The sequence below is a fragment of the Strongylocentrotus purpuratus genome, unplaced genomic scaffold, assembly GCF_000002235.5.
Source record: "Strongylocentrotus purpuratus isolate Spur 01 unplaced genomic scaffold, Spur_5.0 spur5_scaffold_17, whole genome shotgun sequence".
Classification (NCBI taxonomy): domain Eukaryota; kingdom Metazoa; phylum Echinodermata; class Echinoidea; order Camarodonta; family Strongylocentrotidae; genus Strongylocentrotus; species Strongylocentrotus purpuratus.
Window position 1 is genome coordinate 2,082,259 of NW_022145602.1, and position 15,707 is coordinate 2,097,965.

A 15,707-nucleotide genomic window follows, 5' to 3' on the forward strand; every position below is an offset into this window, starting at 1 on the left:
TTTACTCCTTTACTGTTTTTTTTTTTTTTTTTGGAGGGGGGGGGGCGTTTTTTTTTTTGGGGGGGGGCAAAAATGCGTTTTGCCCCCCCACTTTTTTGACTGGGGGGGGGCAACTGCCCCCCCCCTGCCCCCCCCCCCCACTTCCGGCGCCTATGATGCACATAATATACATTTGTATGACTCCCATGTATACATTATTATGATTCAAAAGTAGAAATGTTACACAGAACAAAGCGGAAGTATATCACATCATACACTATTGACGATTCGGGAATTCGGGAAGTTGTACAGATTTCCACAAAATATTGTTTTGGGTATTTTTCTTTTCAGTCTGCCTCTAGCTATCATTAAGTAATCAAAGTTCCGACTACAAATATGGATCAGCTTGATCACTATAGAGCGATATTATCTTCATAGTGGTGTAGAGAGTGAGTCTACCAATTGAGAGAGGAGGGGGCGGCACTGGAGATTTTTTTTTTTTTGTGGGAGGGGGGGGGGGGCATTGATCTTATTCGGAAAATGAAATGCGAAATAACAAGGCTACTGGTTTGTGTTAGGGTGAAGGAGGGGTTCCAGGCGTCTTCTTTTCTTACCCTTTCATTTTCTCTCTTTCTTTCTCTCTTTTCTCGCTTTACCGTTTTTGAAAACTCGATTGAGGGGAGGGGGTGCCCCCATATTCTCTGTAACTATGCCATTAATAAAGTTGAGTAACACATCTCTCATTTCTCATCTCTAATTATACAAATTTAGACAGCGACTTTTTCTTGACATAAAACATTTTTATTTCGCAACCGACGTCCTTCATAATGCATTGAAATAAATTTACATCCAAAGCAAGAAATCACAAAAATATAACCTCAAAGCCTGATCATCTTTACAAGCCGGCATTTCACATACCCGTAACATTCACGATAATTATACAAGCTTCTTTAAACAGAATATAATCATTTTCTTCGCCTTTACAATATAGCAATCATTAAACGAAAGCATAAATATTTACACGGTATGTTTTCATATTCAACCAGTTTTTTTTTTCAAACAGAAAGCGCGTGTTCAATTTTATAAATGCTAGAGATAATTTTTTTCTGTTTATCTTATGTTAGCATTTACATTTGCCATTTGTTGTAAATCGATGAATTAACAAGATATAGGAATATTAAGTATCGTGACCCCCCCCCCCCGCCCCAATCCCCAATCTATTTAAACATACCCATAAACTTGTGGCTCATAATAAACATGAAATTAAGTTTGTTACCGATATTCCAAGTCGCCAACTAAAAGCCTGAAGAATAATATACATGTAAGGGGAGGGGGTATGTTGTTAAATGATTATCAAACCTAAAAGCGCCCCCATTAATGTTTGTATTACCATGACGATAACTCTGACTAGATTGGCTAGTTAACCTTTACGACAAATTGGGGATAGTGGCAGGTGTTGTTTTTTTTTTGCTTACCATGAACAGCGGTCGGGAAATAGAGGACACTGAATCCATTAGAGTCGTTATAATATTTACTGGACGTATTAACATTTCCGTTGAATGTCAGCATTTTCCGCAAATCACTATAGTGATTTGCGGAAAATGCTGTCCTGTTCCGTTCATGATTTTTATAATGTTAATCCGCTTTGAGTATTTTTCGTCTTCCGGTCATACTTCTACATAAGGATCCATTTGCTCCTATTTCTGTTGCATCATTTGAAATATTAACCGATGTATTTGTTTTTTCCTATATACGTTTTAAAACTCCCAATTTAGACAGTATATGAATTTATTTGGAAATTGCCATATGTTAAAATCGGTTACATCATACAGACGACAGCTAGTGGTTTCAAAAGATTTCTAACTGATGTAAATTAAGAAGGAGAAGAAACCAACACATTTCCCTCAAAAATTACTCTTTTTTCCTCTGGCATTTAATTGATACGGTAGATCATATTCTTATTACAAATTATTTACTTGAATATCCATGTACACTCTCATATATATATATATATATATATTGTTTTAATGACAAAGATGCGCGGCGAACGAAGGTGGGTTGAGCACATTCATTTTCACGTTAACACGAAATTTGATAACAATCTTTCATTCATGTAATGCTCAGAAAACAAAACATACAATTAGTCTGTGTTTTTTATAGCAAGTTTTGTATAAAGATATACACATTGAACTCATGTTAGAATATTTGCAAAAGAATAGAATCATTTTGAATTTTGAGCGGTGAAAGTTCAGTACTTCTTTCAAATTTCCCGAAACATGGGGAGACACATGTAAGAAAATGGAGGATATAATTCATGAAAGAAAAATATGGCCGGATCTCGAAAGGAACGTAGAACTATATATATATATATATATATATATATATATTTTCATTATCCAACATTTAAACGAATCTTTGAATGGTCGTAGAACATAACAAAAGGCAGTGTCATGTAAATTAAATGAAACATATAACCAATCTAGTTATTTAAAAAGCCTAAAGCCGACCTAATAACCGCTGAATATCCCTCTATAACAAATTAGAAAATGATTAACCATGTGTAATTCCAACTACCGACTCTTTTAAATTCAAATCAATATCCTACTCTGGCAAAATTAATGTATGTCATTTACTGCTTTTCTACACTCTAATAAACAGGCGTATCTGTTGATGTTGTTGTTGATGTTGATGTTGATGTTGTTGTTGATGTTGCTGTTGATGGTGATGGTGATTATGTTGCTGCTGCTGTTGTTGTTTACTACATATAACACGTGCTATGCTTTTAACAGGTTGTGAAATTGCGCCCATTCTATTTGCCGTTTCTCGCAGCAGTACAACACCATTTCCCCCGGATCGCAGAACTTGTTGCAGCACTCGTGGATGAAACCGCGGTTACCCGTTGACCTCCGCTCCACCGCCACCTCAATCGCCGTGTCACCCATAGAGGGCCGACTTTCAATTTCTCGTTTTGTCGTTCTGAGGAAGTGCACTGCATTTCGTTTGTGTAGGAAAGGCTCTGGAATGAAAAGACAAAACAAGAGTAGAAAGAATGAGAGAAGGAAACAGGATACCTATCAACAACCTTCGCAAAAGAAAGGAACGAAGCGAAAAAAAAAAAAAGTTACTTCATAGCGAAAATACATTTACTAATTCCAAGATATTTAAATTATTAAAAACAATAGTAAGTCCAGAGACCCGCTTCACAAAGCCTTTTTTCAATGACAAATGACAAAGATCAGTGAAAAATCTGCTGATAACCAATCAGAAGCAAGGATTTCACTAGTTTATAACAAAAAGTGTCATTTGTCACTGATGACAAGTTTTGTGAAAAGGGCCCATGATCTATTATTGAGTTAGAGGAAATTTCTACCACATTTAAATTCTTTCCCACCTCTGGAATTAAGCGTAAAGAAATTATATCAATATTTGGAAAAGCGTGAATATTACAAGGGGTCATTATATAAAAAATAATAAACATCAGTAAGTGTTATCGTTACTAAAAGGGATTATCAAGACAAGGTAACTCTGGATTGTTGTAAAGGTACAAAGGGGCATTAGATGGGGAGGGGGTAACTAAACTAAAGTATAACGACGAGTATTTTCTAATACAATTAATTTTCATGTGCATCCTTGTCGTTTGATAAAGACACCTCATCTCTTAATAAAGTTGGCTGACGTAGTTACCTGGAATCATGTACAATACGACATTATTTCTGTAAAGTGTAATAACTTGGCTATGTTCTCATTTAGCAATTTATAAAATGCTAATACCTATCCTCTCTGTCTTGAATAAGCAATCATTAGTATACATGTGTAGTTATGTTTCTTTACTTGTTAATATATTTTTTTTATTTTGGCTGAGAAATATTTAGAGAAGGTTAAGTTATGTTAAAGTTATTATTACGTGTTCAATGCTTCTCTAATTTCATCCGATGTAGAGGATTTTAATGACACCATTTCTAGTGAAATATTTTGATCGCCCACTCGTACAGCCTAACAAAAACACCCACACTCGGGGGCTTTCCCCCTTGTTTTCTTCTCACCTTCACGACATCCAAAACTATTTAACAGATTCGACAGGTGCAATTTGCTGTCAATCTATTTTATGAGGTCCACCAAGTGTAATCTTTTCACAATTGAAATACCATTGGGCTTTAATACTGTTTATCGATTTTTGATGCACTTTTCCTCCCCCGCTGAGCAGATTTCTTTGTTTTTGTTTTGTTAATGAAAATATAATTTCCGTTTCATCAGCCCGGAGGTTTTGAAAAACAGAAATATGTTTTTAATGATTTGGTTCAAGCCAAGTACAGGCGTTATCTAGTCAACCCTTAATGGAGTTCAAACTGGGTTGAATGACTGTTAATGGAGCGCGAAAGCACTGTAATTGCTACTAAATTAAACAATTATTTTGCAAAAAAGAATAAAGAGTTGAAATCTGGTCATGAAACGAGAGAGAGAGAGAGAAAAACGAAAATTAACGAAGAAATCCTTTTTTTTTCAATATCTTCAATATCATATATGTAGCACATATTAAAGGGATTGGTATCTTTTTCACAGATTCTAAACAAAATCCTGGATTTAGCCCATGCTGCAATCATAATTATAAACCTTTAGGTCAGTCAGGAATCCCATGACTTTTACAAGCCGATCGCTTGTCTGATTATCAAGATATTTATGATTGGAATTCTGATTGAAATTTGAAAATTCAAAAACCATTTATAACCTTATTACAAGACCCCTTAAAGCTTATCAACACTAGTGTGGCTAGGAGGGATTAGACTACACAGCGAGGTCACTGGACAGGTGGTTATCTCATCAACTCAGCTCTTAAATAACATAATAAATAGAGGACCATGGGGGACCAACAAGCACCGATTGGGGAAGTTTTCTACATAGAGGGAGCAAGTAGCTACAAGTAGGACAGTGGGGCTTTAAAAGAAAATTATGACCACCAAAAGATAAGGAACTAACATAATTCGATTTTCGTTGAAGCTCAATGTCTTTTAAAGCTTATCTGCCGTAGTTTACAGGAGGGATTAGACTGCCCCGCAAGGTCACTGGACAGGTGGTTATCTCATCAACCCAGCTCTCAGTTAACATAAGTAAAAGAGGATCATGGGGGACCAATGGTCACCGATTAGGCATTGTTTGTTATATAGAGGGCGCAAGTAGCTACAAGTAGTGCAGTGGGCCTTTAAATTGGAAGGAAAATAAAGAACGAACGAAAGAAAGAAAAGAAGAAGAAGAAGAGAGGAGCAAGAGAGAATAGCGGCAACTGCTTATGATCCATCGAGAGACCAATCATTGATCGTGAGCCGAGAAAATTAAATTGACCGCAAGCATTTTGAAAGGGGGCCATCGTTTATCATTTTCTGCCCTGAATAATGATTTTGAAGAAAATTTCAGAAAGTCGAATCGATTTCATTTTTGTTTGACAGGACAATGCCAAATGTCCGTCAAAGCACAGAGAAATGTATTTATTTATTCATTCATTTATATGTTATTGTGCGTGATAAAATAATGACAGGGTAGCTAATTCAGTACTATACTTGGTCTTTCATGAATGTTGAAAACTTCAAGGGGTGCAATTCTAAAAACGTTAACTATATGGCTATTTTTAAAGAGGTCGTGTTCGTGGATACATTTCAATATATCGCCAAGCAAAGCCAAGCTTCCCTGAGATACCGAGTTAGATCGACCCCATAAGATGATGATGCTATGAATATAGAATGCTCCACAGGGAGAGGAGAATGTGCATACATTCGTCCCTATTTTCATGAAGTGACGGTAGTGAATGAAAATCGCATACAATTTGCGTGCGGATTTTCCTCACTACTGTCACTTCGTGAAAATAGGAACGAATTGTTTAAGGGTCAGCCTAAATCCAATAACCTGGGTAATGATACATGTGCAATATACCATCTGTAGAGTTCTTAGAGACATCGTTGATATATCAAACGCTTTGTAAACCTACATTATCATTATTGTTATTAAAGCCCCACTTCACTACTTATCGCAACTTACACGCTCTATATAACAAACAATGCTTAAGCGGTGACCGTTGGTCCCCCATGATCCCCTTTTTCTTACGTTAATTGAGAGGTGATTTGATGAGATAACCACCTGTCAGTGACCATGCAGGGATGTCTAATCGCTGCTGGCCAAACCAGGGCAGATGTGCTTTAATAGTGTTATTATCATTTTTTTAAATTATCGAAATGTAATCATGATAATGAAATAGACTTACTTGCTGGTGTATAAGAGGGTTTCGAAATACTTCTTTTGTCGTGTGAGGCGTAGCAGCTGTTACACATGCCCATGATGGTCTGCGCTGCCCTACCACAATGCCAGCTCTGTCCCGCTGCCACACAGACACACAGCAGCAACACCGCCACAGCAACCCCGAGCAACTTGTTGTTGGAAGACGACCGTATCGACACCTTGCCCCATTCTACCATCTACGTGTAGGGGTGGTGAGGGGAGAGAGGGGAGAGAGAGAGGAGAGATAGAGAGAGAGAGAGAGAGAGAGAGAGAGAGAGAGAGAGAGAGAGGGAGAGAGAGAGAGAGAGAGGAAATGGGGGGGGGGGGGGGGAGGAGAGAGAGAGAGAGAGAGAGAGAGAGAAATTGGTGAATGGATTAAGAGAACCTGGAACCATTGAAATGAATCCCAACTTAGGAGAGCTTTATTTATTCATTTATTTCTCATATTTATACAGGGTGGCACACAAATTTGGTGGTCTTCCTTGAGTACCTGTTTGGTAAGAATTAAACAAATAACAGCTGCAAAATATAAAATAGATACATGTAAAAAAGCATGCACATAAACAGGTAAAATACAAATTAATTGGTATCCTCGTGAAATAACTGATCATTCAAGAATTATCATTGATAATTTACAAGGAATAGGTGAATGGAATGTTCAATTTAAATAGAAAATACATTAAAAAATGGGGAAAAAAATAAATAGATGATAATAAACAACGTATTTAAAAGTTCACTTACACGTCATCGGCATGCAGATAACAGGGATTAGAGCTACACACCATTTACCGACATGTACTCACAGATAGACATGCAGGCGTAGGGACGATCCATCTCATATTTGAATATAGTTGTAGTTTCAAAAGATATTTAAGTGCTTAAAACTGTTGTGGTATTGGTAGGAGGACTAGAAACATACAATTGCACGTACACTGTTTTGCGTGGTAAAAATCATTCCGATAAACGTTACTTACAGTGAAAATACAAACGACCTCTAGATATTGGAGTTAACTCGGAAGTCGAAAACGAATTGTAATATGCTCAGTAGTGGACGTAGTAGCAGTGGCGGTGGTGGTATTAATTGTAGTAGTTGTAGTAGTTGTAGTAGTTGTAGTAGTAGTAGTAGTAGTAGTAGTAGTAGTAGTAGTAGTAGTAGTAGTATAGTAGCAACGAATAGCACTGTAGCCGGGGTGACGGTATTATAGCAGCAAGTTACAGTCAAATAGACGTAATGGTATAGCTGTATAGTCAAGGTACAGTAGTAGCATAACAAGGATAGAAAAAAGGGTAGAGTGTAGTGTCACGTGGTCAATGTGTGTAGGAGTCATATTTGTAGTAATATCACGCAGTTATTAATTGATATTTGTAATCCCACTCAAACCAACAAAGAGTAATAACAGACCGACACATAATCGAATAAACCATAATGACACGACCTCATATGACCTATTTAGCGGTTGGTATAGACTTGTGTGGGGGTGGTAGTATTTATCAATGGGGTAGATTATTGGATCAGCTGGTTGGGAAAAACAAAGGAACGCATTTTATAGTCATGTGAGTGTTACATATTCACCCCATAGCGATTAAGCGTGATTTATTTTGTTTTGTTCCATTTTTGTTCTTAGCGGTGTATGTGGCCAAAACTTCCATTGTGACGGAGCTCTACGTAACTTCCTCAATCCTTGGACCCGTCTACATCCGCCAACATGTGACGTCATAAGGGTCTGGTTATTACCATGGACATACTACATGTTATTACCCAATGTCGAGGATTCGAGTGGAATTGATGAGAAAGAGATTGTTCATCTAATCTGCTAGCATAATCATTCGATTACACCATTGTAATATATATTTCGCTTTGTTCAAATTATGTGTTTATTTAATTCATTTGGGGTCATTTACCTTCTGTTGGTTGGTTGTTATTTTTTTTTTTACCTGACTGCTAAGAAAACATAAATGCTTGTAAGTAAGCAACCAGACGGCCGACGGCTTTAGGTCCTCTCCGAGGGACCTGGTAATGAGGAGTAATGCCTTACCAAAGGGCACTAGCGCATCGACTTGGTTTCGAACCCGGGTCACCGGTCTTTGTTGTTTTGTTTGTTTATTTTGTTTGTTTTCATTTTTCATTTTTGTCTTTGATAGATTTGACATGAATAGAATTGATGTGAAAGAGATTGTTTAACTATTATGTTTGCATCATCTTTCGTTTACACCATTGATATATATATATATATATATATATATATATATATATATATATATAAAACCCTACATGGTACATTAAGCAGACATCATAAAAATCCTAACCCTAACCCTAACCCTAACCCTAAACCTAACTCTAAACCTAAACCTAACCCTAACCCTAACTCTAACCCTAACCCTAATCCTTACACTAACCCTAACCCTAATGTCTACTTAATGACTCATTTTTCACTCAAAATGTCACTCCAATGACACCTTTAGTGGAATTACATATTTATAGAGAGATATATAAACAAATTGGGCCTTCTATGAGAAATAAAACGTTAAGAGGACACCATATTGTCCTTCTAATGACAATGTCTACTTAATGACTCATTTTTTCACTCCAAATGTCCCTCTAATGACGCCTTTAGTAATATATATATATATATATATATATATAAATATATATTGGTCATTGTTTATATATATATATTTTTATTGCGGTATCGTTTATCTTTTTTATAAAAAACTTTTTATGGGGGATGGGTTTTCTTTGTTGTTTGTTAGTTTGCTTCTCTTTGTTTCCGGTTTTCATCTTTGTTTTTACGGATCGTAACATTAGAATCCGCTTTCACAAGTAGCTAGGCCTATACATTACATGTCCGGAAATCAGTTACACGAGTTATTAAAGAAATACAGAATTGGATGAATGGAATAACGGGACATATTAATGTATAAATAGATTACTAAACAAAACGACTCATAAATAACCAAAATGACGGATACATCAATCGAACAAAATTGATTGATCACTTCACACCCGCACATTATATTTGACTGCGTAAATAATATTTATTTATATTTTATTTATTTGACATATTTATACAGGATAAAAAAGAAACAATCGAATCAGCAAAGCTGTTTTTATCGATGTCCTGTTAACATGATTAAACATTTCCAATTCTATTCAATGGGATTATTTTCATTCCATCAATCAAACAAAAAAGAAGGCTTTAAATGGAAGAAAGAAAATAAATGATATGGACAAATTCGTTTGAAAGGAGTTAATGAATAACCAATCATATATGTTGAGTGAAGAAATATAATAGCAACAATAAAGACGGTTAGGAATCCCCATGGTTAGAATTCGACATGAGAGAGACAGAATTAGTAAAGCGAAGCGAAAGTAGGTTCGGGTCAACTAAGACATCTTTATCACTTCCCAAAGAAACATCTACCTGCCAATAAAATTCCTATTCATCTCTTTGATCTAATGACGTAGAAAATGCAGCACAACTTTTTCCTTTTGGCGCCTTTTTGAATAGGGCAATCTTAACACCTGTCACACGAGCAAAGGCGTTGATGTTGATCACCCAAAGCGCACCAGGTGAGATATAAATAGATGAGGGGTGACCGCTCCATTCGTAACTGACGGGAATCAATTCCTTTATTTCCGCTACCATAATATCGTATTGATGGGAGCTGAAGCGCGTCTTAGATGAGAGAGAGAGGAGGGAGAAAATAGAATAAATGATGAGAGAAGCTCAAAATAGCCTAGGAATTATCATGGGAAGCTGTTTCGAAGATCTGCGCGTATGATATGTATGAGTTGATGGTAAGATGTCGCAGAGGGTTCGAGGAGGGGTAATAGTGGCAGCCGTGGCTGATAGGGGTACATGGGCGTGGCTGGGGTACGGTGCATTGGGTGGCAGGTGGAGTTCGGTTGTTGGACAATGCAGTAATTGTGATGTAGAGTTAGTCCATTCCAGGGGGAGAATCTTTAAAAAGAAGGAGAAGGAGGAAGACGACGAAACGACGACGAAGAAGGAGAAAAAGAAAAACAAGATGATGGTGACGATGATCAACGTGAAGGAATAGAAGAAGAAGAAGAAGAAGAAGAAGAAGAAGAAGAAGAAGAAGAAGAAGAAGAAGAAGGAGAAGAAGAAAGAAAAGAAAGTTCGAAAAAAGGAGAAATGAAAAAGGATGATAATCAAAAATAATGAATAGAATAAGAAGAGAGTGGAGATGAGGAAGATAGAAGACGACAACGACAAAGAAAATAATTTCATAACATGAATAGAACAAATTAGGAAAGGACAATACAAAAAAAATGTTTGATTCAGCAATCATTACGAAAGAAATGAAACAATGAACATGTTGAGAGGACGGGTGAAAGAAACAACACTCGAAAGAGAGAGAGATGGGGAGGGATAAAAAGATACACACAGAGAATAGAAGGAAGCAGAATTAGAACGGTTGCATAAACCGCTACGTCTATTCATGCAAAGTGTTGCCGATTAGATACACTGTTTCCCCATTACATCTATTACCTTAGAGATAGAAATCTTACACACCCATGGATTTACGTTTATTCACCCAATTCAATGTTTTCAAAACATGTTATCTTGTTAGATGCTGCTTGTAAGTGTCGGCTTGCATGGTGATGTAGATATACATTATGTTATCTTGAATAATCTATACAATATTACACCTATGATAATTAAATCTATTTTAAGCTTAAGAGGGTGGTTTGGAAGTGATTATATCCTCATCGTCAGAACATTGCGCGAAACAAATTGAGATAACACGTTGTCCTGAAATTATGTTGAACATGATGGGAGTAGATATTAAGCAAATAACTACCGTTGGTGAAGGTGATGGGATAAACTATCACTTCCGAGGCTCCTTGAGGGTTCGGTGCGCGCATGTGTTTGTTTTAATTGCGCTCATTGGTAATGCGCGCTTAATTACGCCTGTTTTAGTGCGCTTTTGGATAATCTTCAGTGAAAGTGCGTTGCCCTTTGTAGATAGTACCTCTATCTTCAGTGAAAGTGCGTTGCACTGTGTAGATAGTAGTACTATCTACACAGTGTAACGAACTTTTTGCTTCTCCCATCAATAATGGGCGAACTATCTTTCATCACGTGATTTACTTTTGACCAATCGGGCATAAGACCACAGGGGAGGGAATAAAAGGCTGGCAATCTGAAATTATTCAGTTAGACACATACTACCAAGAAGAAGTAATTTGTTGTCTTTAGTAATACATAATAGATCTAGGCACCATAATAACTATATACAAAAATGAACTACTCAATGAGTCACAGTATTTATCGAGAAGATAAACCTTAAGTGTTCGCTTAAATGCAGAGAGAAACTAACATATTACTAAACGCTAGCTATTAAAGAGCAAAGAGAGTTCCAGAACGTATGTAAAGTATTACAAGTAAACTTTGTGTCGAAAAACAACGAAAGGATACGTATTACAACCGTCCTTTTCTCTGGCAATTTTTGCGGATAATCTTAATTCTTCATTCACAATTTCGTATTCGATTCGTAATCATTTCGTTTGCTTTGCGCTATAGTCATCTACAGTTTGATTGAAATACACAAGAAACATTAATATCTTTTCGATTATTTCATTTTTATCCGAATGCATTTAAATTCTGGTAAAAGAGAAACATACATCTCCAACTGCCCCGTTCAATTCCCTTCCACGGGGATGAATATCTGCGTGTGTAAGCCACAAATATGTTTAAATAATTGAAATTTTCCCCATGAAGCATTACATTTTATTAGAGAATATCCTTGTTATAATTTTTTCTGACACGAATCGGTTTTCAAACGCCATATTTCCAATTATAGTACAATTCTAAAACTTTTGACCGAATTTTGATTCCACATGACCATGCAGTCCCATATACACACATCCATTATCTAATTTTAATGTTACATGGTTATCTGTAAGAAATATCAAACATCATGAAGGATTATTCCAAGAACTCTTATCTGTACAATGCATATAATGCAAACTGTATTGGTGAATGATTAGGCCCATTGATCCACTTATGAGAATTCTCCTAATGAACTAATTTAGGAGTGAACATCATCGTGACATCATAACTCCAGATGCGGGACTCCCTAGAGCATCAACCAATCATAAATGGAATTGGCTGTGACGTCATATTTACGGATGCAGTTTGGATGGTAACTCTGTAATACCTCTATATGATCAGTGTACGCTCAATGGCAGGGGAGCAGACATTATGGATGGAGATAAGATATAATAAAGATAATAAAGGGGAAGAAATAAGGAGGGTATGGAAAGGAGATTGTCACTGATACGCGGAAGTCCCAACTTCCACCCACACTCCCTTTTATCCGGTAATCCTTACTCTTCCTTGCACACCCCCCCCCCCCCCCTTCACCTAGTACCGATGCTACGCCGCTCTGTACAATTATATATGTTTAAAAGAAGGAATTCCAACTTTGGCAAGATAGTCTCATTACCGTGTCGGTTATAGGATTCTACAGGGGAGGGGGCCAGGGGGGGGGGGGCGAGGGACACAGGACAAGTATGAAATTATCTGACAATTTAGAAGAAAAAAGAAGATCAGTACAAATTTACAGTACTTTTATCGATGCCTCTTGGCTCTTGTTACAATTGTATCAGGCTAGATTTTGCACAAGTTGAGTATTGAACATGTTGAAAGAGTTGATTTTACATATAATTATATTTCTAATTATCGGAGTAACCTCCGTGCTGGAATTAGGTCCAAGTAATAAAAACAAATTTTTACTAAATTTCTAAATGTTCTGCTTATGTTATATGTATTGAAAGGGGGTTGCGCAATAGTAAAGAGGATCGGGGAGACCGAGTTTGGGGGGGGGGGTAGACCCATTCCTTACCAAACCACCTACATACTACTACTACTACTAATAATAATAATAACATGCCGTTCGTGTATAGCGCATATCACATTATTATCTAACATCTCTATGCGCTTCCAAATAACTTTGGATATAAAGAACCCCAGCTTGATGCTATATTGTTATAGCCTATTGTCGATTGCCCTGGCGCTGTTGGAGTCCGTAGTCGTCATCGAGGCGAAAATTCTGGCGAGCGAAGCATCCCAGAAGGCCAGAAGGCAGAAGGCCGGAGGCCGAGGCGCCTAGGCTCTCTGGCTCGCTTCGCTTGCCAGAATTTTCGCCTCGATGTCGACTACGGACTCCAACAGCGCCTTGGCCATCGACAGGAGGCTAGCATCGTTAGTGCGCAGCGCATTCAAGGTATCAATCTGACCAGGGGCCCACTTACTACACCTAAAACGAGTGTGGCAAATATAGATTAATTTCGTGCAAAAAAAATGTCATTATTGCTGCGGAGGAATTCGAACCCCCGTGCCTCGTGGTTCCCAATCCGGAGACTTATCAGGTAGACCACAACACCTACATACACACGCGTGGCTCAGAATCCCTCATTGGACCGAGGAAGTGTGTGGTTCTAGGCCTCTCACCGACTCACAATTTTATGATTTAAATGAAAGAAGAAAACGTAAATAAAGCAACATGAATTCCACGCTCGTTTCATACCGTTTACATGATGTTGGACAATCGGCTTTTTAGGTTGGCAAGCAATACCACGACTATACATGTTTAGCATGTTTAGTGCCTCAGCCATTGAAAGTTTTCTTTAATATCATCCATTCTTGGTGTGTATTTTAATCATCTTATGGCTTGCGTAAATGCTAGCATATTACTTCTTGGCTGCCAGAATCTAGTCTAACATATATTTAAAGATAGTTGGATCTAAAATAACAGAACTTTATGAGATCTCATCATATTGATTACGTTTTTATGAATGCAATGCCTTTTCAAAAGAACTTTCTATTGATGAATACGAAGACGTGTTAATATGTCAAGCAAGTTTAAACACTATCGAAGAAAGATTAAAAAAAAACAAATATTTAAATTAGTGTAGGACTGCAAACATGGTATACGTATTAAAAGCCAAGTACCTTAAAGCCCCTCTGCACTAGTTTGGTCAGGCGGGATTAGACCTCCCTGCATGGTCACCGACAGGCGGTTATTTTATCAAATCAGCTCTCATTAAAATAAGAAAAAGGGTTCATGGAGGACCAATGGTCACCGATTAGGCATTGTTTGCTTAATAGAGGACGCAAGTAGCTATAGATAGTGCAGCGGGGCTTTAAACCAATGGTGTCTACAACTAAAAACAATAACAAGAATTAGATCTCACAGACAACGGGCTTGTTCGGCGAAATGAGTTCAATAATAGTTTACTGAGTGGAACGATTATTTTTATTTAGCTAGGATGCACGTGCCAAGCATGGTGAGAGGAAATGCCACTGTGATCAAGTGTGTGAGAGGGGAACTAGACGGCCCACTTTACCCGATGCGCCCCAGGTCCGCCCTTCGGGAGGGGGCGACGCGAGCGTGATGTCATAGATACAGAAGCACGATCGATCTTAGCTCGGGATGCACCTTGTAGGATAGATAACCGTGGGGGCCATGAATGTGACCCATGAATAGATGAAAAAATGATTGCACGACATGACCATCATGTTCCGGGGATGATTGCACAGTGAATTCCTAACCCCCATTATCTAACAAACATTCTACATACTTCCACCTTCTACTCTAACCTTAATGCCCTACTGTACTACTTATATCTACTTGCGCCCTCTATACAACAAACAAAGCCTAATCAGTGCCTGTTGGACCCCATGATCCCCTTTTTATTATGTTAATGAGAGCTGATTTGATGAGATAACCACCTGTCATTGACCACGCTGCGTGGTCTAATCCATGTGGCCAAACTAGTACAGACGGGCTTTAACTTAAAACCATGAACCAAGTCACACAATTGTGTTAGTGTCCATGTTTAAAGACGCATAGTAGTAGGTTGTCATGGGCAATTCGACACCATTTGGGTGTTTACTCAATATTAAACAGGCGTTGTCAATCACCAGGATTATAGTTCAGTTTTATGACTAACAGGCCTGATATATTGCTCTGTGTTTTACACCAATCGCCCCATATGGGAAAAAATTGCTCTCCGAGAGACTAGGGGGATTTCTTGATGGGACTACGGGTTTGCTGTATTTGAGACTTGTACACCCATGATCCAGCGATGGTATTTCCACCAAGTCCGGTGTCAGCGAATTATGACCTACACCTGTACTGCACATGCAAACTGACGACCTCCTCGAGCCCTTATCTCTGACGAAACAAAGGTAGAGCTGGATCAACATAATATCGGATCATACTAATAAATTTCGTGATGTAATATATTATGTGTGATTTAAGACCAAAGAGTTTGAATGCAGATAGTCGCTTCCGGTTGGGTGGATATGGTTTATTCTTAATAGATAATATTCATATCTTCTCGTAATTTTATTGATCAATCGCCATGCATATTTAGATTGATCAATACAGTTCTGAGAAGATATAAACATTATTCATTAAATATCATACGA

At 37.6% G+C, this 15,707-nt stretch overlaps 1 protein-coding gene across 1 annotated transcript in view; it reads right to left on the reverse strand.

The window, feature by feature from the left end:
* Window positions 1-2,005: 2,005 nt before the first annotated feature.
* Window positions 2,006-15,707, reverse strand: part of LOC115925142 — a 28,631-nt gene continuing 14,929 nt past the window's right edge. The window contains exons 2-3 of the mRNA XM_030988441.1: window positions 6,230-6,440; window positions 2,006-2,995 (exon numbers count right to left, since the gene is read on the reverse strand). Of these exons, the coding sequence (XP_030844301.1) occupies window positions 2,754-2,995; window positions 6,230-6,440 (453 nt within the window). The 3' untranslated portion in view covers window positions 2,006-2,753. The remainder of the gene's footprint in view (window positions 2,996-6,229; window positions 6,441-15,707) is intronic.